We start from the raw sequence: 23,998 nt of genomic DNA on the forward strand, positions 1-23,998 counted from the left end.
ACCCCTCGGCCTCGTCGCCAGGTCTAGCGTCGACGACACCGGCCGCACCTCTCTCGAGCGCATCACTATTCCACTCTACTGCCTCCAACTCGTTGCACGTCCGACGGTGCTCCTCGAAGCTCGTCGAAGCTCGAGCAGCTCGCTCGATGGGCGGATCGGCTCGCCGGCATCACCTTCTCTGAGGCCGAGGCCGAGGCTGGCGATTCATGGGCCGGACAGCGCAGTCGACCTGGGGCATGGCGGTGTCGGTCTGCTACGAGGCTGGCGCCTCCTTTCGGCATGGAACCGTGTCAACAGAGTGGCATCACAGCAGCAGCGCAGTCTTGGACGTGTGCGCTTGCCTCGTCGTCTGGGCAGGGATCGAGGCTGGCCCATCAGGTGGTTGCTCGGCGACTGGGCCGGCATGCTCCGAATGCTTCTTCATCGTCGACATCCAGCCCGTCTGTGCTCTCGATCTCGCATCCCTCCGGGAAGTGCATTCTCCGTTGCTTTGAGGCAGGTGAAGGCTCAGCATTCTCTCCGTTTCGTCGGCAATTCAGGTCAGAGCGACGTGCGCAGGGCGATCTCGTAGGCCGGGATGTTGCTCGGTCCAGGGGTGCTCTCGTTCCAGTGCCTCGCAGGTCGGCGGATGCAGGCGAAAGGATGGTCGCTGTGATGGTGCCAGAGCATACGTCGGCCCCTATGCAGTGGACGCGAGAGCCGCCGACATCGAGGAGCGTTTATAAAGGTAGAGAAGGCTAGGCGGGTTCCCTGACGACCACCCACGCCACATTCCAGGTCGATCCCCGCGGTGGGGAGTAGCCGGGGCTGCCTGGCATCGCCAGAGACCCTGGCCAGCGTGCCTCGGAGCCGTGCGAGAGAGAAGGCGAGATGCTACATGTGGAGGCGCGTCCCGTCGCGCTTTATCCTCGGCTCCGAACATTGGCCACCGGGCAGGCGGCCCGACAACAAGGCAAGACCCTGAAGCGGTGCAGGGCAGGAAAAGGCGCCCGAAAAAGGCACAGGAAAATCCAGGCTTGCGCCCAACGCGGGTCCTACCTACCGCCGAGCAGCCCTCGAGCTGGTCCTCATCACAGACAGTCGCGCCTTGATGCCAAACGTCGGAGCCCAGCAATGGACGCTTGCCACGACGACTGCCACCGACTGCAAGGCGAGACCCTCGCGGCGAGAGGGACCTGCGTGGTCATATCAACGGCCGCGCACGTACTCTTCGGAGCGAAGGCTCGACGACGGTGCGAGGCCAGACTCGAGCCAAGGATACCGTACATGTACAACAGACACCAAGGGGCCGAGGTTAGATCAGCGCAGGTTCAGAAGGGCGTCCCAGTCCCCAACCTCGGTGTATGCCCTCGACAATGGCCTGCAGCAAGGATCTCGTCTCTTTCCTGGTGAGAGTCGCGCCCGGGCCGAAGCTCGGAAGAAGGGTGCCTGTCCCAACAATATATCTCAATCTTGCGGCTTGCACGGCACGACAGTCTTGAGTTCGCCAGCCAGCTTGCCGGGCACCCTCGCCGTGCCATCTTGCGAGCACGGCCTGGCCAAGGAGACAAAGAGGAGGCGCGACGATAGACAGGTGGCAGGGTAGCCTGCGGTAGTTGGCTGCCGCGGTTGCAGACCGTACCGACGACCGACGAGCGACCCAAGAGCCTCGAGAGCAAGACGAGCTCGTACGTTCGCAGCGCAGCAGTTGCGGGATATCGGCGGCGGGTGCGGAGGCATGTGGGTGGCTGCAGTCTTCAGGTGATCACGACTCGCCGTCAGCAGGCCGGGCGCTGTGCCGACGACTTCCTTTTCGCCGTCACCGCCGTCGGCACGCTTGGGCTTCGGGAGTGGAAGGTCAGGCCAGGCAGCGCCAGCGCGCGTGTGCGCGTGGCTTCGCTGTGCGGAAGTCGCTCTTCCGGGGAACTTCGACGTCCTCTGCAACTCGCTCTCACTTTGCTAGGGACCTACAGATCGCAAAAGGGAGAGAGACTTCTGACTGGCCGGGCAAGGTGGCTGTGCGTGGCATTCGGCGGTCGAGGACGCAGGAGCGCGCCAGGGCATTGGAGCAGCTGTGTTTTTCCGACAGGAGAGCTTCATGACCAACGAACGGGCAGAGAGACGACGACCGAGAGAGAACGTGGCATGAAGGCAGGCTTCCGGATGTGCGGCGCTTCGACCGAAGGCGGCGGTGGCTGTCCGGATCGCTGCAAGCCCCCCCCTGTGCCGCGCATTCGGGATCAGGCGTGCGAAGCAAGCAGCAGGCCAGGGCCAGGGCCAGGGCCCCGACATGGAGATGCACATAGATTCGGCAAGCAGATCCTTCCTTGCCTCCTAGCTGCTACCTACACAGCCTACATGGCCAGGCCTGTCTGGCCGGCGCGACACGCCGCACAGAAGAAGACATCCAGCTCGATCGCGATCAAGGCTCTGCCCGGCTGGTCTGCGTGCGTCTACGATGGGGCTGCGTCCTTGCGAGTCAACAAACCGCGCTTTCAGAGTCAGACACGAGTCATGCGGAGCGGAGGTGGTCGGTCGATGCGTCGTGTCTGTACCGACCCTGCTTTGGCTACCTGCCGCAGCGCTGTGTAAGACCGTGTTCCAGCCCGTACCACCGACCGAGGTTGGAACGTGCCACGCCACGCCCGCGCTCGACCTTGTTCTAGGTTTGTGATGCCTGCCCATCGACGAAGATCAGGGCGGGGGCGGCGCTGACGACGAGGCAAGGGCAGCGGTCTTCGAACCCAGGGGGCAGAGATACCAATGCGTGCGCGTGGGGAAGAGGCCTGCCCACCTACTGTACTGTACAGTACGTTAGCGGCGTGTCACCGTATGTGCCTCGAACGGGACGAGGGTGCTGAGTCTCTGTCTGATCTCCTCTCTATCGATGTCGTCGCCCCCGGGAGCGAGATGGGTCTAGAGCCCCAAACGGCTAGGGTCCTCGACCCTACATAGCTCCCGAGAGCCGTATCTGTAACTCCGTAGCCGAACCATGGCCTCGCTCCGACATACGTCGACCCGCGTTCCGAGGGGCTCCAAACCCCACCCGGCTGACCTGCCCGTCGACCTGCCTGTCGACCACCACCTCGCACTCGCTGCCAGGCCGGCGCTCGCTTTCCGTTGGAAGCCTCGTCCACGGAACGCGGGCGCTGCCATCCGCATTCCCTGCGCACCCTCTTGGCTGCCTGACGTGGCCGTCCACGCCTGCCTGCATGCACGCGCGGGCGCTGGCCCCAGGCAGGCTGGGCAGGGCTGGACCGCTAGGTTACCGCAACCCTGCCTATCTCTTCGGCCCTTGGCCTCGACGGCCGAAGGGGAGGGCCCAACGTCGCGCTCGGTCGGTAGCGTTCTCTTCGGTTCTGTGGGCGCCTGTACGGCATCAGGGTCGGATGTTGCCCTTCGGCCCTGATGCGCGTCCATGAAAAGACAAGCAAGCTCGCAGCAGCAGCAGCAGCAGCAGCAGCCAGGCGGCGAGATGGAGAGAGAGAGGAAGATTTGGCACACCCAAAACCTCGAACAGGTAGGCACCTCCTCCTAGCCGGCAAGGCCAAGCAACAGAGGACAGCCGTCCCACAGCCCCGCGCCGAGAGGCGAACGGTTACATCCACGTACGTCGATCTGTTGCTGGGCTGGTGCTACCGTGATGGCCAAGCAGAGGCAGGGGCGCAGCATCCCTACCCGCCTGCCTGTGTGTCGGCGCCTTTGCACGCTCCTCTCTCACGATCATCCGCACGCACGGGAACGGGGGGCCACGCAATACCCCCCTACCCGGTCGCTGGCTCTCCACCACCCTCACCAGCACTACTCTCTGAAACCGCTCAGCCGCCCTCTGCCGCCGCTCCGGTCGCCAGATCAGATAAAAACCACCACCGAGCCCAACGGCGTCACCCGAGTATCGAGGCCCTTTCCCCCTCCCCTCCCTGCCATCTTCTTCTACCTCTTTGGGCACAGCTTGCGCATCGCACGCACACACGTTACCATCGTCTTGCTCCCTTCAGCTCGACGTTGTGGTGTCCTTGCCCTCCGCAATAAGACCTTGTCCGACCGCCGTCACCAACTCCTGAGCGCTCTCGGCCTGCTTCGAGACCGTCGATCCTTTTGTCTTTCTTCGAAGCGGGACCTCCCGCACCCGGCCAAACTTGGCGCCTCTGGTCTGCGCTCCATCAGGCCGTGTACTGCCGACCTCCCTCCAAAGCGAAGGATCTCTTGCTGGCATTGCCGATCGCCGGCTGCGCAACACCCTCACCCCGTAGATCCGTCCTCGCCCTAGGCTCAACACCGACCTTCCGTCCGTGCAGAGCACCCTGCCCACCCTGACCCCGGCCAGCATACACGCGCCCAACCACATCGACCGGGCCCGGCGGCTGCCCCTGCCCCAGATGTCCGAAGAGCACGGAGGCGGAGGCGAAGGCAGCGAGGCGCCTGCCATCCGCAAGCGCCCCCGTCGCACCCATGCGCGGCGCTCCTGCCAGATGTGCCAGCAACGCAAGGCGAGGTGCGAGCTGCCAGATCTCACGGTGCCCTCCGGTCCCGGTCCGCTCGCAGACCACCTGGCATGCCATCGTTGCAAGACTCTGCAGATCTCGTGCATCGTCGACGACTCCAACAAGAAGCGCGGCAGGAAACTTACAGAGTCCAAGGGCACCCACGAAACACCAGCGCGGCCCACCCTCGACCGCGCCGCGACCACTGGCGAGCTGACCATCAGAGCCAAGAGGATCAGCCTCGCTGGAGGCGACGAAGCCGAGGGCCTCGGGACAGCAGACGACGCCCGTAGCCGTGACCGCGACAGACGCCTCTCGCGACCCCGACTCGTCTCTCGGACCCCGTCTCCATCTGGCATGGACCCGGGCTCGCCCACCGCACTGGAAGCAGAGGTCCGCCACGTCAAGGCCATCCGGTCCATCTCGGGCATGTCGGCCTCGCAGCCCCTCGACATCGACGGCTGGGAAAAGTACTCGATCCGCAGCCGACCCTACACCCTGCTCACGGAGCTCATCCCTCGGCAGCGCGGCTTCGCCAGCCGAACCTCGCGGCTCATCTCGGAAGAGTTCGGCGCCGAGGCCGACATCCGCGATGTGGTCGACGATGACAAGAGCGCGATTCTGTCCGAATGGTGCGAGGAGCACCTCACGCTGTGGATGCCGCATCTCTCGAACGCGCAGTCGATCCGCCAGGCCAATCAGGGGGGCCATCAGTCTGTCGCCTCGCAGCTGCTCGAGGCCGCCCTCTATCTCGTAGCCCTGCAGCACCTGCCGCGCACCCCCGAGGACGACGTGCTGCGTTTCAGCGTGGCCCGCCTCGTCGTCCGCGACCTCGGAAGGGTCATGCTCTCGGCGCCTCGCGAGGCAAGAGCGCTCGAGGCGCTCGAGCTGCTCGCCATCTTCCCCATCGACGTGTCGGTGCTCGCCGGTCCCTCCAAGAATCGCATCAGGACCGATGGCCTCATGACCGTCGCCGAGCGTCTCGCCCGCTCGCTCCGCATCGACCGACTAGCCCTTGGAGGTGGCGCACCGCAGCCACCGATTGCAGGCTCATCATCCGGCAACATCGACAGTCTGGACACGTCGAGAAGAGCCGTTGAGTGGCTGAGCATCAAGGCCTGGCATACCTGCTTCACGCTAGGCGACGATGAGCTGTTCGAATCCGTCAGCGGCAACTTTGCCGACGCCAACTGGATGCGATCCTTGCTGCCCCGCGCCCCGCCTTCCGATGGCTACGCAAGCGCATATGGGATGCCCGGTCTGCCTCTGCACGCGAGCGGCGGGTCCCCCTTGAGCAAGCGGGACGCGGGCACCGTCGGCGTCATCATGCGCGGCATCCTGCTGGAGCGGGCCATGGTCAGCATGGGCGAGATCAAAGCAATCCCGAACACCCTCGACGACCATGAGCGCGTCCACCTTGTCGACGCCATCCAGCGACAGTGGCGTAACGACTTTGCGGCCATCGAAGCGGAGAGGGCGCGCGAGCTACCCGAGAGCGATCCCAGCTCGGCCCTGATCGCCGACTGGCTCGCAGTCGAGGCCGCCAACCTGGACCTCACCATCACAGGTCTGGGTTGCCTGAAGACCCTTGGCATCGAGCCGGACCCGGCAACGAGGGTGGCGGCCATGATGCGCCTTATGAGGGAGAAGCAGCTCAACCCGGTCACATTTCAGTTCCTGGCCGTCCACGCCGAACGAAGGCTGGATGCGGCCGAGTCGGTGCTCCGGACCACCGCCAAGCTGACGCAGCGCGACTACGCCGAACTCGACACGCCCGTGCTTTCGCGAGGCGCCACCACGGCGTCTGCCACGTCGAGCTCACCCCTCAGCAACGCGTCCGAGGGCCGCTCAAATCAGAGGCTGCCGGTACCCATGGTCAATGTGGTCGGCTACGCCTTCGAGGCCGCATTGACCGCTGTCGAGATGCACGCCAAGGTCATCAAGGCGTGGCGCAAGCTGCCCGCTCGGTCCGAGTCGTGGCAGTCGGCCTTCCAGGCCGTCATCCGGGGGCTCGAGTCGGTCGACTCGCAGGGCACCGTCGAGAACGGCAGCATCCCCGCGACGGGCGCCTTTATCATCAAGGGGATGCTCGAGGTCTTGACGATGTGGACCGTCTTTAGCAAGCGGTGCGCCGCGCAGAATGCGCCGATGAGCTTGGGAGCCGAAGACGTCGGATGCTGCGGCCTGCCCCCGCGGGCCAAGGGCGTCGGGCTGGTACTCCAAGACCCGCTCAAGAACCATCCCGGCCCGCTCGACGAGGGAGACCTCAACTATCGTCTCAACATGACCACGTTTGCGGCAAGCGGACTCCACTCTCGACATGGGCCCTTGCCCCCCGTCACGGGGACGCTCGCGCCCACCACCCAGGTCGTGGCTCCCAGCCTCACCGCATCCCTCTTCGAGGCGGGCCAGAACGGCGGCGCACTGGCCGAACCGTGGCCACGAGCGTATCCCTTCGATGACCCCGCGATGGGCGGCGGGCAGCTCGACACCTACGCGCAGTACCTCGGGCCGTCGACGACGAGGAAATCTCCCCTGCCGCCGCCTCAAAGCTTTGCCGGGATGCCGGGAGGAGTCGACCTGTTCTCGCAAGATGCCGGCGTCGATTGGATGGCAGAGGATCAGATTGCCAAGCTCTTCCCCATGCCCAGCGCCGATGCGGCCCAGGCGGCCACGCCGCAGGACCACCAGTCGATTGAGTCGATCCTCAACGAGATCCTCGGATCAAACGAGTGGTCCGGCGTGCTTGACGATATCCTTGCGCGGGCCTAGGATCGGCATCCTTCCATACGTTCCGATTGCGCCCAGTTCGGCGCACCCCCCCCACTCTGCCGCGGAACCGCACGCCGACCGAGCCGCTGCAGCATCGACAGCCAGACCATATCTTCTTGCTGATGGCGCTTCGGGGCGCATACCACACCTCTCACCCATACCATACCATGTCATCGCAGGACGAGCTCGGCGGTATGATCTCTCTCGCGCGAGTTCTTCGCACCGTCGATAGCTTGCTGCGAGTTCCCCAGCGAACGAGCCCTCGCTGCAGAACAGCCCGATGGTCGCAATGTGACACTTCGAAGGTATATCGCTCCCTATCCGGTCTTTCGGGGCCGGGTCGAGGGGAGAGGGTGCAAAGGCCGAGGCACGATGACCGTGGATGCAGCGCGGCTCGGCTGTCGGACGAGCTGTCGGCGCTGTCGCAGCAAGTTGCTGTCCGTCCATGTGAGCGCCGAAAGGCCACGCACGGGTGAAAGTCGAGCGAAGGACCGACAGGCAGACTTACGTAGGCAAGCCCTGGCCGGAGAGCATGCCCGGTCTTTCCCAGGTCTGCGGCCTCTCCGGGCGAGAGATGGTCGGGCGAAATCGAAAGGATGGGGCGGGCATCGCCTCGAGCGAGAGGCTGTGCGCGACGACCGAAGCGGAGTCTACGAGGGCCTGCACGACGTGTTTTCATATCGAGGTGCTCGCAGCTGCACTCCAGGAATTCGGACTCGTCGAGCGCGACGTTGTCGTGGCCTGCTGCCGCGCCATCGATTGGATTGATTGAACGGGCAGCGGCGCGGCGGAGTCGTCGGCCAACTACTCCTACCGCCTGCCTACATACATACATGTCGGCCTGCCCACGCGTGCAGGGCGGCAGCCTGGCCCGCCCTGCTTGCGAAATCTTTGAGCTCTATTTCAGTTCTCGGGCCACGCATGGTCCACGAAGCCCCCATCGCCAGGCCGAGGCTGCTGCGGTCGCTCAGGATCGTGGCGAGCAGGCAGGCTTGTCGTGCGTCCCGCCCTGGCCCGCCCCGCTAGTCGAAGTGTGGCAGGCCGTCGGTGAATGTCGCGTTCGGGAGGCAGGCCAGGCCAGGCGGCTGGCTGGCTGAACCCCGTTTCGGTGGCGGCGCGGCCAACGAGTCTCCGAGTCAAGGGAACGGCCGTCGAGACGAGACAGGACCCTGAGTCGGGACACTCGTGCGTTTGACCTTGGACCTCCCCGAACCCTACCCTAACTACCCTGGCTTCCCACAGCATCTCGTCGACGACCGGCCAGGCCAGGCGGCTCGTCAAGGCGCGGCGGCCACGCTCCGGTTTCAAAGTCCTTCCATTGTCCTCATGGCGAGACTGCATTCACCGAGCGGTTTGTGCGGGTCAGACGTCCAACCAGGCCATCCGCCTTCTCTCTGCCCGCCTGCCTACGTACCTTGACCTGCATCGACGGTGGATGCCTGTGCGGCAGTACGCAGGAACCGCCAATCGAGGGTGCCCTTTTACGCGCGCTGCCACCGCATCCCTTCGATTGCAGCAGCAGCAGCGGACGCAGAGACCCACATCGCCTTGCTTGCCCCTCCCTTTCTTCCATTCAAGACGCGACATCGACACGATGCCGTCCTCTATCAAAGCTTCCTGCTTCGACGGTTCCTGAGTTGCAAACAGGCATCAGCCGCATGGCAGCGAAACCTACCGCTACCCTCCAGGACCTCGACATCGAGAGGGACATCTGGCACTTTGTTCCACCACGGCTCGACTCGCGACACAAAGGGCTCCAAGCATGAAAGCCAAACGGGCTTCGACGGCGGCGACGACGGCTGTAACCAGGCTGGCAGGCCAGGCCAGGCCAGGTCCATCGTGAGACCCGCGGCCTCGGTCCTGCAGCCTCGGCCGGATTCTATTTCCATACGGAACGCCGAGGGCTTGGCTCTGCCGGACCTCATCAATTCCGCATCTCACTACTGGCCCTCCTCTCGTCGTCCTCTTCAGCGCTCCCCTCCCCGGCCTGCTCCGCCTTCATGCCCGCCTGGCGAGTCTTCCTTCCCAGGCGCTCGGTTCGGAAGCCCTTCGACCGCACTCGCACTTCTTCCTTCGGCTCTTCCTCGGGCTCCATTGCCCTCCCATCGATCGTCTGTTGGCGATGGTCATGGCAGAGCCCCAGAATGATTTCTTGACCGGTACGACGCTCCCCGCAGATGCGTAGGTCGGACTGTACGGCGGCTACTGTACAGTAGAGTACAGCGCCGTGCGGTTACGGGCCGTTCGGAGCTCAACAGGCATATGTACGTGGCGACATGGACCGCTTGTTGCCGCTCGTCGGGTCTCCCTTGAACAACTTCGACCTCGCAGCCGTCCCCACCATCCCCACCATCCCCACCATCCCCACCGTCCCCGCCATCACACCGTTGCACTTTTCCCATCCTGTCTACCTGACCCTGAGGCTTGTTCTTGTCACCAGACAGGATTCAGGCAGGAGCGTGACCTGCTCCAGCACAAGAAGCTCTCACCAACGCTCCTCGTGGCCTCCCAGCCACCGCCGACCATCAACGTCAGCTGGTCCACCCCGCATTCCCCTGGGGTTATAAGAGTACGACTGGCACAGAGGCAGACCGGATCCCGCCTGTTCCACGCTACCCATCCACCACCCACACCCCGCCTTTCACTATCCAGTCGACCTTGCCGGTATGAGGCCCGTCTCAGGCTTCCGCTCCCCGACATTGGCCCAGTGTCTCGAGGACTGGAGCCGGGCGTCGACCGATCCCCACTACAGCATGGACGGTTCGGACCGCAGCTCTAGCCAGTTCACCGACGTCGACACACCTCCTTCGATCGCCTATGCCATCTTCCCTTCGACCGCGCCGCGACCGCCGATCCCCGCCTTCGAACCCAAGAGGCTCGTGCTGCTCCAGAGCGGGTCCGATATGACGCTCAGCAGGTCGTACGAATCCGACCTCAACCTCGACTGCGGCCTGTTCCCGCTTCCTCCTACACGAAATGCCCTCGAGCCCGAGGCCATCTCCAAGCCTCCCCAGACGAATGCGACTGCCGCTGCGCGCAACATCAAGACGGGCATCGAAGTGCCATCGGGTTCGAGCAGGCTCGGCATCCTCGCCGAGGATAGCGAGGACAATGCGCCCGGGCCATCAATCCCTAGGGACGGAAGGACAGTGCCTTACCACGGCACCAGCTCTTCTCAATATCCATCTCGCAGCTCACCGATTCGGACCTCGCCTCCCCGGCGGCGGCCCCATACTAGCGATGCCTTGCAGCGATCCGCATCGACCGACAGCCAGTTCTCGACCTCTTCCTCGCACCACCGTTTGATTAGTCTTGGCAATATGACCATTGGAGAGCCCCTGAGCTCGCGGTCTAGGAAGTCTTCGAGCGGCTCGACGCCGCCCCAGCGCACCTCGTCGCCGAGGCTGGCGTCTTCTTTAGGCTTCGATCCCGCCCCGGCCCCGCCACGGTCTCTTACCATGGACGAGCCTCGTTCAAAGACCACCGATGCACAGGCCCGTCGTCTCTCGGCACGTCCGAGAGCCACGCCACCTCCGCGCTTGCCGTTGCCCGACCCGTACGCCGCCAACAAGGCAGGCAGCGCCGAGGCTGGACCGTCGCGCCAAGCCGCAGTCCGCCCTCGCACCGCCTCGCTCTCGTCGCGCTCGTCGCGTGGGCTTGCCGAGGGACAGCTACAGTCCAACCGCTCCTCGCGCGAATGTCCCGCCCTGCCATCGCCCATCACGCCTCTGACGCCCATGCCGAGGACGCCGGGATCCGCAACACCTCTAGGACGGGTCCCCTTCCCTTACGGAGAGGCTGAGGACTACCTCGGACATGGAGAGACGCAAGGAGAAGGGGCGAGGATGAGGAGCAGATCGACTGCGGCGCCCGCGGGCAGCAGGCCGCGCACTGCACCAGGGCCTTCGGGCACCCGCAACCTGCAGCCCGTCGCCTCGGCCAGCAACCTGCTCGTCACACCGACGCCACAGCGGCCCGAGATCCGGCGTTCGCGCTCGAGCACCTTCCGCACCGTGAGCCAGACGTTTGGCGGCAAGCTGCGCAACCTGGCCAAGACGCTCGTCGGCACCGACAAGGATGCAGAGAGCGACGACGAGGACACGTCCGGTGTCTGGGGCACCAGGTACCGCGCGCCCACCCCGGACCTCGAGGAGTGGTGGATGGACACGCTGGTCCAGCACAATGCTCCGAGCAAGACCTTCGAGGAGCCGGCCGCGACCGCCGCCTCGCAGGACTATAACGAAGCTATTCGCGGGCTCACCTCGTGGGCCGAGAGGGCAACGGCCGCAACGAAGGAGCTGCCGCCAACACCCACGCGGATCCCGCATCCGTACCAGTTCAATAGCTTCACCGACACCGAGAGGCTCGAGACGGTCTCACGGTCTTCATCGAACAGGTCTTCGGGCCGCGGCGGCGTCGACGAGCGCCGTGCGATGGCCGGCGACGCACCTGCTTTGGCAGCTTACGATGGGGAGATCTCGCTGGACTACGCCAGCATCGCGCTCGGGATCACCGAGACCGAGTTTGTCGACGAGGACGAGGAGGTGCAGCCCCCGGCGTTCGAGGCGGAGCAGCGCTGCCACACCTTCCACGACTACGAGCCTCATCTTCATCAGTACCACGGGCACCATCGTCTCGGCTTGTCGTAGTCGCAGTTGCCCCAATATTCATTCATTTTGGATCGCCATTCTAGGCTCGTCCGTTTGCACACGTGCCACTGTACTGTTAGCGGATGAGAGGCACTCACCTGTAGACTTGCGGTAGACGACCTTGTCGAGGAGGAGCGACCAATTGACGTGGACCTCGCACGCGGCTGCTCGATTGGTGCCACCATCACCTACACGAGAGATCGGAACGGCGGCGAACGACCCGGGCTACTGTAGTCCGGAGCAGACGTGGGCGAGATATGTTGAGCTTGTAGGTCGTGCCTGATGAGCGCAAAGCGAGAAGAGATGGACAAGGTCGAGGAGAGCAGGTTCCATCCGAGCACTCAACTCGAGGCTGCGCGTTGACCGGAGGCGCGGACACGTCCGGGCCGACGCCTTGGTGGCCAGACCGAGTCGGACAGGCGCTGCCACAGATGTGGCTGTGGCAACTTCCACGCTACTCTGTGTCGTTGAGGGTCCGGGAGAGCAACGCCCCTCGAGCCGGAGCTTGGACCGTGACCGACTTCCGTATTCCAGGCGGCCTTTGTCGTCGATGCCAAGCTGAAGCTGTGCAGCTAACGGAAGTTACCGCAGGTACGTGGCTTCGTGGCTCCATGGATCGTCGGCCGAATCATCCAAACATCGCAGCATGCAGAGATCGCCGTCTGGTTGGCTCGGTGGACAACTACTAGTGGATAGGATTCGGGCCGGTACGCCACCGCCATTGCGTCGCCACGAGGCGCGCCACGCGCAAACGCCCCTGCCCAGCTTGCTTGCATGCTGCACGAAGATCCTCGAAGATTCGTCGAGCTGTGCAGTCCCGCGGGTCGGGCCGGTCCGTCGATTTAGCCGGACGCCGAGAAAAAAAAAGTCCGAGTCGGAAAATTTTGCATGCGTCGGGCTGGCCTGCCTGCCTGGCGTGGAGGACCGCGCTGGGCCAGCCCGTGCTGGCAAGGGGCTGCTGACACCAGCCGGCCTAGCCTCAGGCCACACGGTGGGCCGCATTCGACGAGCACGAGGAGCATCACCACGGCCTGTCCACCTCCACCTCCCTTGGTCTCCCCTCGCCATCCTCCACTCTAAGACTACATGCCAGCCCTCCTTTGTGGAGGTGGCAAGGAGCACATGACAGGTATGATAGCGGTAGTCGTTGCCGTTGGGAGCAGGCTGGTGGAGGCTCGGGCTCAGACGCAAGCAGCATCTTTCGGTTTTCTCGCGGCTCCATCGTACGTAGGTACGTATCGCTCCGCCGTATCGGAACGCTCCGAGCCTTGCTTGCTGCAGGGATGATCATGCAGCTCAGGGACCACCCGCCGGAAAGCAGGCAAGCAAGCAAGCCAAGCGGCAAGAGAAGGCTCAGCCAGCAGCAGCAGTGCGGCGGCTGCCGCCTGAGATCGCGCCGATGTCTACGAAGACACCGGAAAGGCGCGCTCGACGAGCGAATGGCATCGCAGCGTCAGTACGCCACGCGACGGCGGCCGCTGGAATGCTGACCCAAATGCTCGACACGGCGTCGGGCGTCTGGTTTGGTATTGTGACAGCAACATCACCCAGTCGGGCCTTGGCCAGCAGGTATGGAGAGAGGACGATGCACTCGGGACAGTGACGGTTCCTGAATGCAGCCCGGCGATGACAGCCTTCCACGTGCCCTGAACCAACACCGGCTATAGGAGATGACAAGAAGCCTATCGATGCCAGCGACGCTCGACGTGGTGGCGGCGAGCAGACCGAACGTACCATGGTGCCTCCATGGCGTCGAGGGTGATGGCGAGCAATGGCGAGGTGACCGCCCCGCCGGCTGGGTTGGTGCGGACCAACGGTTCACCCGACGCGGCTGACGCACATGCGGAACAAGGTGACGCAAGTTCAGGCACTCGGGCATGCCGCCCGCTCAGCGTGGACATCCGCGGCGATTGACGTTTCGGATTTGGTCGGTCGACGGCTGATCCGCCCGGCCCCCCCTTGCGTCTCCCGAGTCGGACAGCCTGCGCCGCAAGGGGAAGCTTAAGGCTGATGCTGCAAATTCGGGCCAGCCGATGGCTAGGCGAAGGATTTGGATCGCGCCCGTCCCCCCCTTGACGACGAGAGCGACGCTTGCACGCTGTGGCTCTCAGCAGCATGGTCCTGGCCCAGCATGGGACAGAGTACTCTTTCTGCCAACGGAGATACGGAGGGGTGTCGGGAGCGAGGCTAGGGATACTCTCTGTGTCCAGGCAGGCGTCGACATTGATGCTTTGCTTGCTGCCAGCAAAGAGGCCGGCGCGGGCGCTTGGGGACGGGAGCCAGGCAGGGCTAGGGAAAATTACGCGACGCCAACTCGCTCGGCTTTTCCTTTGAGCCGGAGCAGCGCCGTGCCGGTGCAGTTGGGCAACGGCAAACTTGACGAGGGGGCTTGCTGCCTTCCCGCCTGCCTCGCCCCCTCTCCCCCTCTCCCCCCTCCCCCTCCCTTTGTGCGCTGGTCGAAAACGTTCTGGCGTTGGCTTTGGTGGCGGCTGCGCATCCTGGCCGACGTGATGGCCTCCGCCCCGACAGATGCCTGCCTGCCTTCGTCGTGCTTAGCTCCGTCGCAGGGGTCCCCTGGCCTGCCTGCGCCCGCCCAAGATGGGCCCACACTGTCGGCTCTCTTCGGTCCTGCGGTCCGCTGTCTTTTGAGCCAAACTCTCTTACTCACTCACCCACCCCCCCTGCTGCCATTTGCCCGCGCACGCCTCTCTTGCTCTTTCTCTGGCCGTGATGATCGGCAGAGTATAAAGTGGTCGCTGGCTTGGCAACCATCCGGTCGCCATTCCCTCTCCCCGTATCCATTCGCTACCTCACCGTATCCTAGGCGCCTACCCCTCCCTCGCCGTTCGCGTCGCAACTCGCCCACCGACCCCCCACCTCCGCCATGTCGCATCTCGAAAAGGTCGACACCGGGTCATCGGCCACGGCCGTCAACCCCAACCAGCACACGCTGCGAAAGCGCCCCTACCGCGTCAGGTCGACGCCCTTCTCCGAGATCCTCGACCACAAGTACGCCGGATCGGGCACCCAGGAGGACCCGTTCATGGTCGAGTGGCTCCCCAACGACCCAGAGAACCCCATGACCTACTCGCAGACCTACAAGTGGATCATCACGGTCCAGGTCGCCATCGCCACGCTCTGCGTCTCGCTCTCGTCGAGCGCGTACACGGGCGCCGCCATCTCGCTCCGCGAGACGTTCCAGGTCGACCAGCTCATCATCACCCTCGGCGTCTCGCTCTTCGTCCTTGGCTTCGCCTTTGGCCCGCTCATCTGGGCTCCTCTCTCCGAGGTTCTCGGCCGACGCAACCTCTTCATCTTCGCCAACCTCATGTACACCCTCTGGCAGGGCGTCGCCGTCGCATCGCCCAACATTGAGTCGCTCCTCGTCTTCCGCTTCCTCTCGGGCCTGTTTGGCGCGTCGCCCCTCGTCAACTCGGGCGGCACCCTGGCCGACATGTTCAGCGCCAACCAGCGCGGCCTCGCCATGGCCCTCTTCGCGGCGGCGCCCTTCCTCGGCCCTGCCCTCGGCCCCATCACCGGCGGCTTCCTCGGCGAGTCCGGCGGCTGGAAGTGGGTGCTGGGCTACGTCGCCATCTTTGCCGCCGTCGTCACGGCCGTCGGCATCTTGACCCTGCCCGAGACCTACGCGCCTTACCTCCTCCGCAAGCGCGCCCAGAGGCTGTCCAAGGTCACCGGCAAGCACTACATCTGCAAGCTCGACAAGGGCAAGGACCTGCGCCTCAAGACGATGTTCTCGGTCGCCCTCAGCCGTCCCTGGCTGCTCCTTTTCCACGAGCCCATTGTCCTCATCCTCTCCATCTACGTTGCCATCGTCTACGGCATCCTCTACTCGCTCTTCGGTGCCTTCCCCATCGTCTTCCAGCAGGAGCGCGGCTGGAGCCCGGGCATCGGCGGTCTCGCCTTCTGCGGCGTCCTGGTCGGCATGATCATCGCCGTCGGCTACATCGTCTTTTACGAGAACCCGCGCTACGTCCGCATCGCCAAGTCGCTCGGCGGCGTCGCCCCTCCCGAGGTCCGCCTGCCCTCGTGCATGGTGGGAGCCGTTGCCATTGTCGTCGGCCTCGCCATCTTTGCCGCCACCGACTCGCCCAGCATCCACTGGATCGCGCCCATCATTGGCTCGGCGCCGTTCGGCTTCGGCATGGTCCTCATCTTCCTCTCGCTCATGAACTACCTCACCGACAGCTACCTCATCTACGCCGCCTCGGTCCTCGCCGCCAACTCGGTGATCCGATCCCTCTTTGGTTTCGCCTTCCCGCTCTTCACCAAGAACATGTACCAGATCGGCGGCGCCAACGGCATCCACTGGGGCCCGGCCATCGCCGGCTTCCTCGCCCTCATCTGCCTCCCCTTCCCCTTTGTGTTTGCAAAGTACGGAGCAAAGATCCGCGCCAAGTGCAAGTACTCGTCCGAGGCGGCCGCCTTCCTGGAGCAGCTGCGCGGCACCTCGCAGCCCGGGCCCGATGGCAAGCCTAGCCCCGTCGCCGAGCCCAACGAGGCTTCGGGCTACGACGGCGATGTCGCAGACGACCCGGAGCTGCTGAGGCAGTACACCTCCCACGCCGACGTCATGCCCGGCGACGGCGCCATCACCAACGTCAACTCGAGCTGCAACCACAGCAGCGTCGGGCATCCCTAGAGGGCCCGGCCCGGCTCGGCGCCGACGCCAGCCAGCCAGGGGTTGCCACGCATCGATGGACAATTTGCCTCCTCTTCCCAGCCTCACTGCATCAGCATCCCTCCGACGTACATACAGCCCCATCCTCCTTCATCCATCCTTTGGTCCCCCTGCCGCGCGGTCTCGCCCCCCGTGTGGGCCACAGCAAGACAGAGCCAAAGGCATCTCGTTGTCAATACCCCTTCACCACGCTCTCTCTCTCTCCTCTTCTCTCGCCCGCTGCATCTGTACAATAGCCCAAAACCCGAGTCACGCTCGCACGCATCCTCCACGTCGCAGACACGTTTTAGCTGCTCGACGCTCTCGATGATCTCACGACCATCCTGACGAGAAATGCAAGACAAAGCCTAGAGACGCACAACCTACTCCGCGCATTGGTTTGCAAGTCCGTGTTTTCTGTTCCCGGCGGATGGCATCTATGGGGCGCAAGCTGCGAGGGACGTCTACTTGCTCACGGGGGAGCGGAGGTGTTCGGGTAGAGGCTGGAGCGGGCAGAGCTGGAAGAAGCGGTGGCGCGGGAAAAAGACGAGGGCGGCGCGCTTGTGCGGAAAGTCGATGAACTGCGTTGCGTCCCGTCAATCGTCCATCCAAGAGCAGCACCGATATCAGCACACAGCATCGATCGTTGAGACAGCTCGACTCGGACTCGACTCGACTCGGGCGAAAGAGACACACCTTTTCGACGTGTCCGCCCACCATGCATTCGTACTCGACCATCTTGGTGTTGCTCAGGCGCGGTTCGGAGACGCAGAGGTCGGTCTGCGGGTCCAGCAAGAACATGAGCTGCAGAGCGTTGAGGACAGCGACGGAATGACGAGAGAGGGATGGGAGGAAAAGGGGGGCAATCAGCTAGACGGCTTCGAAGGGCGCGCGGCGGCGGTGCAGCGGGCATGACGACGCACGTGCACAAGACTGCCCATCCAGGAGCGAACGCGGTGCGGGCCCCTGAACTTTTCGTTGCCCACGAGCGCATGGAAGCCTCGGTCGCGGATCGAGGCATCGTACTGGTCCCTGAGGTTACTTTGCTGTGTGGTCAGTGGCGAGGAAGAGGTACAAGGACGGGCGGTGAGCGAACTTGACAATGTGTCACGAGTCGATCGCCAGACCTTTGCCCACCTTTGCGTAGTACACCTCGACATAGCCCCAGGGCTCGCCATCCCACTCTCCGATCAGGCCAAGGCTGTACGGGTTGGCCTCCATCTTCTGGACGTCCTTGAGCTGGTCCTCCCTCGAGCCGCGCTGCCTCCAGCCCTCGTTGACGCGGTCCGAGTCGTGCCACTGGGTGATGAGGTCAATGTCGCGCGCATTCTTGGATGAGACGACGCGGAAGGTGAGCGTTTGCTGGAGGTCGGGGATGTAGCGCGAGTAGAGCGGGCCGTCCTCGGGCGATGGTTTGGTGGGAGGCAGGGATCCGAGTGAGGCGTTGGACGAGAGGAGCTTGGAGCGGGCCAAGGGGGCGGCCTTGGGCAGGACCCAGTGCGCCAGGTTGGCGGTCAGGCCACGACCCTGCCAGAATGCGGCGCGCGAGACGAGGAGGTAGTCGAGCTTGCCTCCGTCGGCGCTCTTGAAGAGCGGGTGCACGGTGGCGAGCCCGCTGTCAACGAGATGCGCGACGACACCCGGTTTGAGGTCCAGCGTGCAGAGACTGAAGTATTCCTGCGCTGGCCACAGCTGGAAGAAGGCGTAGATGAAGGACCAGACCTTGGCGGCGTTGAGGTGGCTCGCCTTGTGGAGGTTGGCGTATGCGAAGCGCTTTGATCGTGTGGCGAGGGTGTTGTCGTCTGGCTCGGAGGCCGGGTTGGGGTACGGAGGGCAGGGGGGTGCCAGCTCAAAGACGGCCTTTGCGTAGTCGAGAAAGTCGTGCTCCTCATCGTGGTCGTCGTCGTCGTCGTCGTCGTTCGAGAGCGGCTTGGACGGGTGGTGGCGCATGATCTTGAGGCTGACTAGATCTGCGTTGAGGTCTCCCCCCTGGATGTCGTATCCGACCTGTCCAGCAGGTGCGTGCGAGACGATGACATCAACGGCAAAAGGGGTGCCGTCCGGGAGTTGTAGGATGCGGTTGCCTCCCTCGATGAGGTCGGGATACTTTTCGGTGTTGCGGCTGGCTAGATGAGCGAGGGCCGACATGGGAGTTCGCGGTGGCTATCGAGAGGCAAGACTACGCAGCGAGGGAGGGCAATCGACGGGACGATGAGGGAGCGAAGGAAGGGAGGAAATCGGAACGAGAAGAAATGCGGCAACCAGGGCTTGGGCTTGGCACGGGCAGGCCAGAAGGCCAGGCAGTCAAAAAGTGCTGCCAGGCTGACGCTGGGCGCACGGAGCAGCGCGTGGGCGCCTCCACTTTGACACGTGCTGATTGGCCTGGCTGGCTCTTTCGGCCGAGTCTCTGCTGCGCCTTGGTCCGGTCCACCCGGCTCAGAATCTCGGTAGAAGCCGAGCCCAGGCCGGCTACCCGCGCCACCCGCGGCCGACCCAAGGGCGCCCGCCTAGGCCCTCCTTCTGGCTGGAACTTACCCCACACTCGGACTGCGCGGCCTCCCGCCTCTTCTTGACCCACCTCGACCCTGGCAACCAACACCTCGCCCGCCGTCCCTTGTCACCACCACCGCCAGCACCGCTTCCTCCTTCGCACCACCTTCTAGATACCACTTGCTGCATCACCGCCACCACCGCCACCACCGCCGCCACCACCACCACCCTCATCCCCCGACCGACCCCTGCCCACCATGCGTGCCTTTTACCTTCACAAGGACATCCACCCCTCGGAGCTGCCCTCGACGCTCTCGAGCGACGTCCCCGAGCCAAAGTGCGACCCCGGCTCCACCCAGGTCCTCGTCGACGTCCACTCGGCCGCCCTCAACTTTTTCGACATCCTCGCCGTCCAGGGCAAGTACCAGAACAAGACCCCGCACCCCTACGTGCCCGGCGTCGAAATGGCTGGCATCATCTCCAAGGACTCGCCCATCCCCGAGGGCTGCGACTTTGTCCCCGGAAAGACGCGCGTCTTTGGCGCAGTCCAGGGCGCCTACGGCGAAAAGGCAAAGGCCGACTTCTGGCAGCTCATGGTCGTCCCCGACGGCATGTCGCTCGAGGCCGCCTCGGGCCTCTTTGTCACCTGGCCCACCTCGTACGCCGCTCTCAAGTTCCGCGCAGACGTGCAGCCGGGAGAGTGGGTCCTCGTCCACGCGGGCGCAGGCGGCGTCGGCATCTGCGCCATCCAGATCGCAAAGGCCATGGGCGCAAAGGTCATCGCCACCGCCGGCAGCCCCGACAAGCTCAAGGTTTGCAAGGAAGTCGGAGGCGCAGACTACGCAATCAGCTACCGCGACAACGACTGGCAGAAGCAGGTCAAGCGTGAGTATGGCTGTTAGGGGCCGCTATGGCCGACTGCCGGCCTCGAGTCCCTGCTGGCCGATGAGGCGCTCGCTGAATCGCTCCCGGTTCCCCCTTTCCGACCCTCGCCCCGGCAGAGATCACCGAGGGCCACGGCGTCGACGTCGTCTACGACCCCGTCGGCATGATTATCCCCTCGCTCAAGGTCATTGCCTGGAACGGCCGCCTGATTGTCGTTGGCTTTGCGGCGGGTACGATTGAAAAGATCCCCGCCAACCTCATCCTGCTCAAGAACATCGCCGTCACGGGCTGCCACTGGGGCGCCTACAGCAAAAACGAGGTCGACAAGATCCCAGAGACGTGGGAAGGCCTCATGGCCATGTTTGCCCAGAAGAAGATCACGCCCACTGTCTTTGAGCACATCTACGAGGGCCTCGAGAGCATGCCTCAGGGCCTCAAGGACCTCGGCGACCGCAAGACGTGGGGCAAGGCCATTGTCCGCATCCGCGCCGACCCAGAGCACCCGCCCAGGGGCAAGAACAAGCTCTGAGCGCTAGAGGTTGAGGTGTACTTACGTAGATCTCTGGGGTCGCCGCTCGTCGCATAGAAGAAGAGAAACAATGGCAAGCAGATGTGCGGATTCGAGCATCTAGCAAGGGAGATGGGGGGACACTCGCTCGCCGTGACCGTCTAGTTACTCTAGTGCTGCGGGCGCTTGGCCGGGTGGACGCGGTGGTACTGCGGGTTGCCCGCGCATCGGATGCCCGTGAGGGCGACGGCGGCGTCCTCTGCCCACTTTGGGTTGGCCATCATCCCACGCGCGAGCAGGATGACGTCCGAGTCGCCCTCGCGCAGCGACTTTTCCGCCAGCGTGCCCGTCACTGACGGGTCATGGGCGTTGTCGGCGTCGGGCGAGCCCTCCATCATGCCGACGGCGCCGACGAGCATCCTCTTTGCCTCTTCTCGTCCGGCGCCGCCGCCGCTGCCGGCCTTTTCGACGAGGGCATTTCGGATGGCGCGCGCGCCGAACAGCTGGTAGCCCGGGCCGACATTGATCTTCTGGAAGGGCACCAGGCCGCCTCCCGAGACGTCGATCAGGTCTACGTGGAGGTCATTGAGGATCAGGGCCAGACGGACCGACTGGTCGACGGTCCAGCTGTCACCCTTGCCCGCCTCGTCTGCAAAGTCGGTCGAGGAGATGCGCACCCACAGCCCCTTGTCCGGAAACTCGGCGCGGATCTGGCGCGCCGTGTCGACGAGGAACTTGGTGCGCCCCTCGAACGAGCCGCCGTACTCGTCGGTGCGCTGGTTGCTGAGCGGGCTAAGGAAGTTGTGGAAGAGGTAGCCGTGGGCGCCGTGCAGCTCGACGTAGTCGTAGCCGGCCTCAAAGGCCCAGCGCGCCGACTGGAGGAAGCGCGCCTGCAGCTCGCGGATCTCGTCGACGGTGAGGGCCTTGGGCGTGATGTGGCCCTCGTCGTAGGCGATGGCCGAGGGCCCGACGACGCGTTCGGGCCACCCTCCCTCGGCTTCGGTGACGTAGTTCTTGAACTTCTTGTCGCCGCGGTGGAAGGGTGACCAGGTCGACGCCTTGCGGCCGGCGTGGGCCAGCTGGATGCCCACGGCGAGGCCGTCGGTGAAGGACTTGAGCGAGGCGACGAGGGCGCGGTGGGCGTCGCGGTGGGCCTCGGACCAGATGCCGAGGCACTGTGGCGTGATCCTGCCCTCGGGGACGACGCCCGATGCCTCGACCATGATGTTGCCCACGCCGTGCAGCGCAAAGGAGCCGAGGTGGGCGATGTGGTAGGGCGAGGGCATGCCGTTGTTGGCAGAGTACTGGCACATGGGCGAGACGATGACGCGGTTCTTGTACCGCTGCTCGACGAAGGGCAGCGTGACCGAGGTGAAGAGGCGGGGGTTGTCGACGCCCTCGGGCAGGATGGCGTCCGGCAACGTGCCCGGGGGCGGGTGACCGGTGCGGACGGCGGCAAAGTTGTCGAGGGCGAGGGCCGAGATGGGTCCGTGGGTGTCGGGCTGCGTCAAGCCAGAGACAAAGTTGGAGGCGGCCATTTCGCCATTGGGCAGGCTGGCCACCTTTGTGCCGCTCGTGTTGGACATGGTGACGGAAGGGGTTTGCGGGGCGGTGGAGAGGAGGCGGTTGAGGGCGTGACGAGGGGACGGAGACGAGGTCAGGGGGGGCAGGATGCGGCTGCGAGTAGGCGTGTAGCAAGTGGTGGTGGTGAGGCAGACGGGTGTGGTCAAGGGTGGCCAGCGAGCAGTACGACGGAGCATGTCCCTGGAGAGGGGGCTTATATGGCGAGCAGGACGTCGTTGTTTGGCACGACGAGGTGGTACTACTCTTTACTCTCTTTTCTGGGGCGGAGGTAGTGCTCGGAGGTGCCAACAAGGCGTGGCCATCGAGGAAGAGGCTTCCTCCTCGGTGTCCTCTTACCTCCGCGCCGCCAAACGCCGCTGCCCGAGTCGTGGTGGAGGTGTTGGGGCCAAAGGCCGCCGGTCAGTCCGGCTTTTTGGCCGCCGCCGTTGACCTCAAGGCTTTCTTCTCGGCTCCATCCTCAAACCCCCATCCCTGCGCTGCCAAATCCAGCCCAACCTGCTGCTGCATCACCGTCGAGGCAACGCCGACGATGACCGGGTCGCCATCCGATGAACTGCCATCCGCCAGAGTTCATCGGATGGCATCCGCGCCAGCCAGCCTTTGGGCTCCTGGGCGCCACCAGCCACGCCCTTCCTCGTCTGTCGGCCTGCCTCTCCCTCTGCTCGCGCAGCCGCAGCACAAGGTCCCCATCGGGGCGTCGGTAGACAGGAGCCTTCGAACCTAAAGCATGGCCGCCATCCAAGCGCGCCGATCGGACATGGGCAAGAGTGAAAGAATGAGATAGAGATAGGCTGCACACAAGCTCGACACCGCACCCACATCCGCGCCGCGCAACCCTGGGTGTCGAGAGCTAGAGGGTATCCAACGACGTCGGTATTTCATATGGTGGCAGCGACAGGCTGCGTGGCCTTTGCCTTTTGGGAATCGGAGAGCGTCGAGCGGGCGGCAACCATTTCGCAACGGGAACGAGACCGAACGAGGGTGTGCGTCACGGCGGAACGGATAGCAGACCGATCAAAGTCGTGGGCGTCGACGAGTCGTCAGAGCATCATCGCACAGTCGTGCGGAATCGCGGGTCGAGATCAGACCAGAGTACGCTCGAAATGGCGCCGAGAACGGAAACGGAACGGGATGCTGGCGTGGCTGAGCGGCCCGCGGCCTCAGTTGGTCACCGGGCCGGCCCTCTTGTGCATCTTCCTCAGCGCACCGAGCGTCACCATCGTGTGGCCCTTGCCAGACGCCATGTCCTGCCTCAGCTGTCCCAGGCTCACGTTGCGGTTCTCGGGCTGGTCCTGCTCAGCAACCGCCTCGGACGCCTCGGGAGCCGGGGTCCGCAGGGGCGCCTGGAGGAAGGGGAAGATCTTGAGCCTCGAGGCGTCCCACACCTGTGCCTTGACATACTCGTCCTCCATGACACGGGCTCGCACGTCGGCGATGCTCTGCAGCAAGACGAGTTGTGACGGGGACGCGGTCAGTTGTGGTCAGCCTGCGTTTGCCATGATGACCTAGATTCACCGCTTTCCCCTGGCCGCCGCTGCACTCACCTCGCCAAGCACGACGAGCACGCTGCCGCCCATGTAAACGCCTGGTCCAAGCTCCTCGTCGAGCTCATGGAAGTCGCGCTTGAGCAGTGCGCCGCCGAGCTCGATCCTTCCGGCCTGCTTGCCCTTCTGCGCGTGCTCGAGGTGCCTCTCGCGCACCTCGAGCCTTCGGGCGTTGGCGCTGGCGTCGGGGTAGTCTTCGGCGACGACGAGGTAGCGGTTGAGGCGAGGGGCCGACAGAGGCTCAGCCCAGGGACCGAGCGAAGAGCCGCTCGATTTGCTTCCGGCGACCGAGGCAAGGCGAGAGGGAGCCGACGTGGCAAAGGCTCGCGGGAGGGCGGGCGACGAGAGGATACAGGCGCTGGTGCTGGCCACCATGCTGGCGCCACGGCCACGGAGAAGCGCCGCGGTCATGACCATCTTTGAAG

General features: G+C 64.5%; 7 protein-coding genes across 7 annotated transcripts; 4 read left to right on the forward strand and 3 right to left on the reverse strand.

Annotated features, from left to right (window-relative positions):
• Nucleotides 1-4,358: 4,358 nt before the first annotated feature.
• Nucleotides 4,359-7,235, forward strand: PFL1_00173 (uncharacterized protein; the record flags this gene model as incomplete). The annotated part of the gene is made up of 1 exon (XM_007877670.1): nt 4,359-7,235. The coding sequence occupies one exon, from the start codon at nt 4,359-4,361 to the stop codon at nt 7,233-7,235; it is 2,877 nt and encodes a 958-aa protein (XP_007875861.1).
• Nucleotides 7,236-9,901: 2,666 nt separating this feature from the next.
• Nucleotides 9,902-11,884, forward strand: PFL1_00174 (uncharacterized protein; the record flags this gene model as incomplete). Its single annotated transcript, XM_007877671.1, has 1 exon — nt 9,902-11,884. One exon carries the CDS (start codon nt 9,902-9,904, stop codon nt 11,882-11,884), a length of 1,983 nt encoding a protein of 660 aa, XP_007875862.1.
• Nucleotides 11,885-14,768: 2,884 nt separating this feature from the next.
• Nucleotides 14,769-16,544, forward strand: PFL1_00175 (uncharacterized protein; the record flags this gene model as incomplete). The annotated part of the gene is made up of 1 exon (XM_007877672.1): nt 14,769-16,544. One exon carries the CDS (start codon nt 14,769-14,771, stop codon nt 16,542-16,544), a length of 1,776 nt encoding a protein of 591 aa, XP_007875863.1.
• A 482-nt stretch (nt 16,545-17,026) lies between these two features.
• Nucleotides 17,027-18,710, reverse strand: PFL1_00176 (uncharacterized protein; the record flags this gene model as incomplete). Its single annotated transcript, XM_007877673.1, has 4 exons — nt 17,027-17,143; nt 17,259-17,366; nt 17,486-17,608; nt 17,700-18,710. 4 exons carry the CDS (start codon nt 18,708-18,710, stop codon nt 17,027-17,029), a joined length of 1,359 nt encoding a protein of 452 aa, XP_007875864.1.
• Nucleotides 18,711-19,309: 599 nt separating this feature from the next.
• On the forward strand, nt 19,310-20,466 carry PFL1_00177 (uncharacterized protein; the record flags this gene model as incomplete). The annotated part of the gene is made up of 2 exons (XM_007877674.1): nt 19,310-19,937; nt 20,054-20,466. 2 exons carry the CDS (start codon nt 19,310-19,312, stop codon nt 20,464-20,466), a joined length of 1,041 nt encoding a protein of 346 aa, XP_007875865.1.
• Nucleotides 20,467-20,615: 149 nt separating this feature from the next.
• Nucleotides 20,616-22,205, reverse strand: PFL1_00178 (uncharacterized protein; the record flags this gene model as incomplete). Its single annotated transcript, XM_007877675.1, has 1 exon — nt 20,616-22,205. One exon carries the CDS (start codon nt 22,203-22,205, stop codon nt 20,616-20,618), a length of 1,590 nt encoding a protein of 529 aa, XP_007875866.1.
• A 984-nt stretch (nt 22,206-23,189) lies between these two features.
• PFL1_00179 (uncharacterized protein) lies at nt 23,190-23,948 on the reverse strand (the record flags this gene model as incomplete). The annotated part of the gene is made up of 2 exons (XM_007877676.1): nt 23,190-23,468; nt 23,574-23,948. 2 exons carry the CDS (start codon nt 23,946-23,948, stop codon nt 23,190-23,192), a joined length of 654 nt encoding a protein of 217 aa, XP_007875867.1.
• Between the last annotated feature and the right edge of the window lie 50 nt (nt 23,949-23,998).

The sequence above is a fragment of the Pseudozyma flocculosa genome (genome assembly GCF_000417875.1).
Source record: "Pseudozyma flocculosa PF-1 unplaced genomic scaffold scaffold00001, whole genome shotgun sequence".
Classification (NCBI taxonomy): domain Eukaryota; kingdom Fungi; phylum Basidiomycota; class Ustilaginomycetes; order Ustilaginales; family Ustilaginaceae; genus Pseudozyma; species Pseudozyma flocculosa.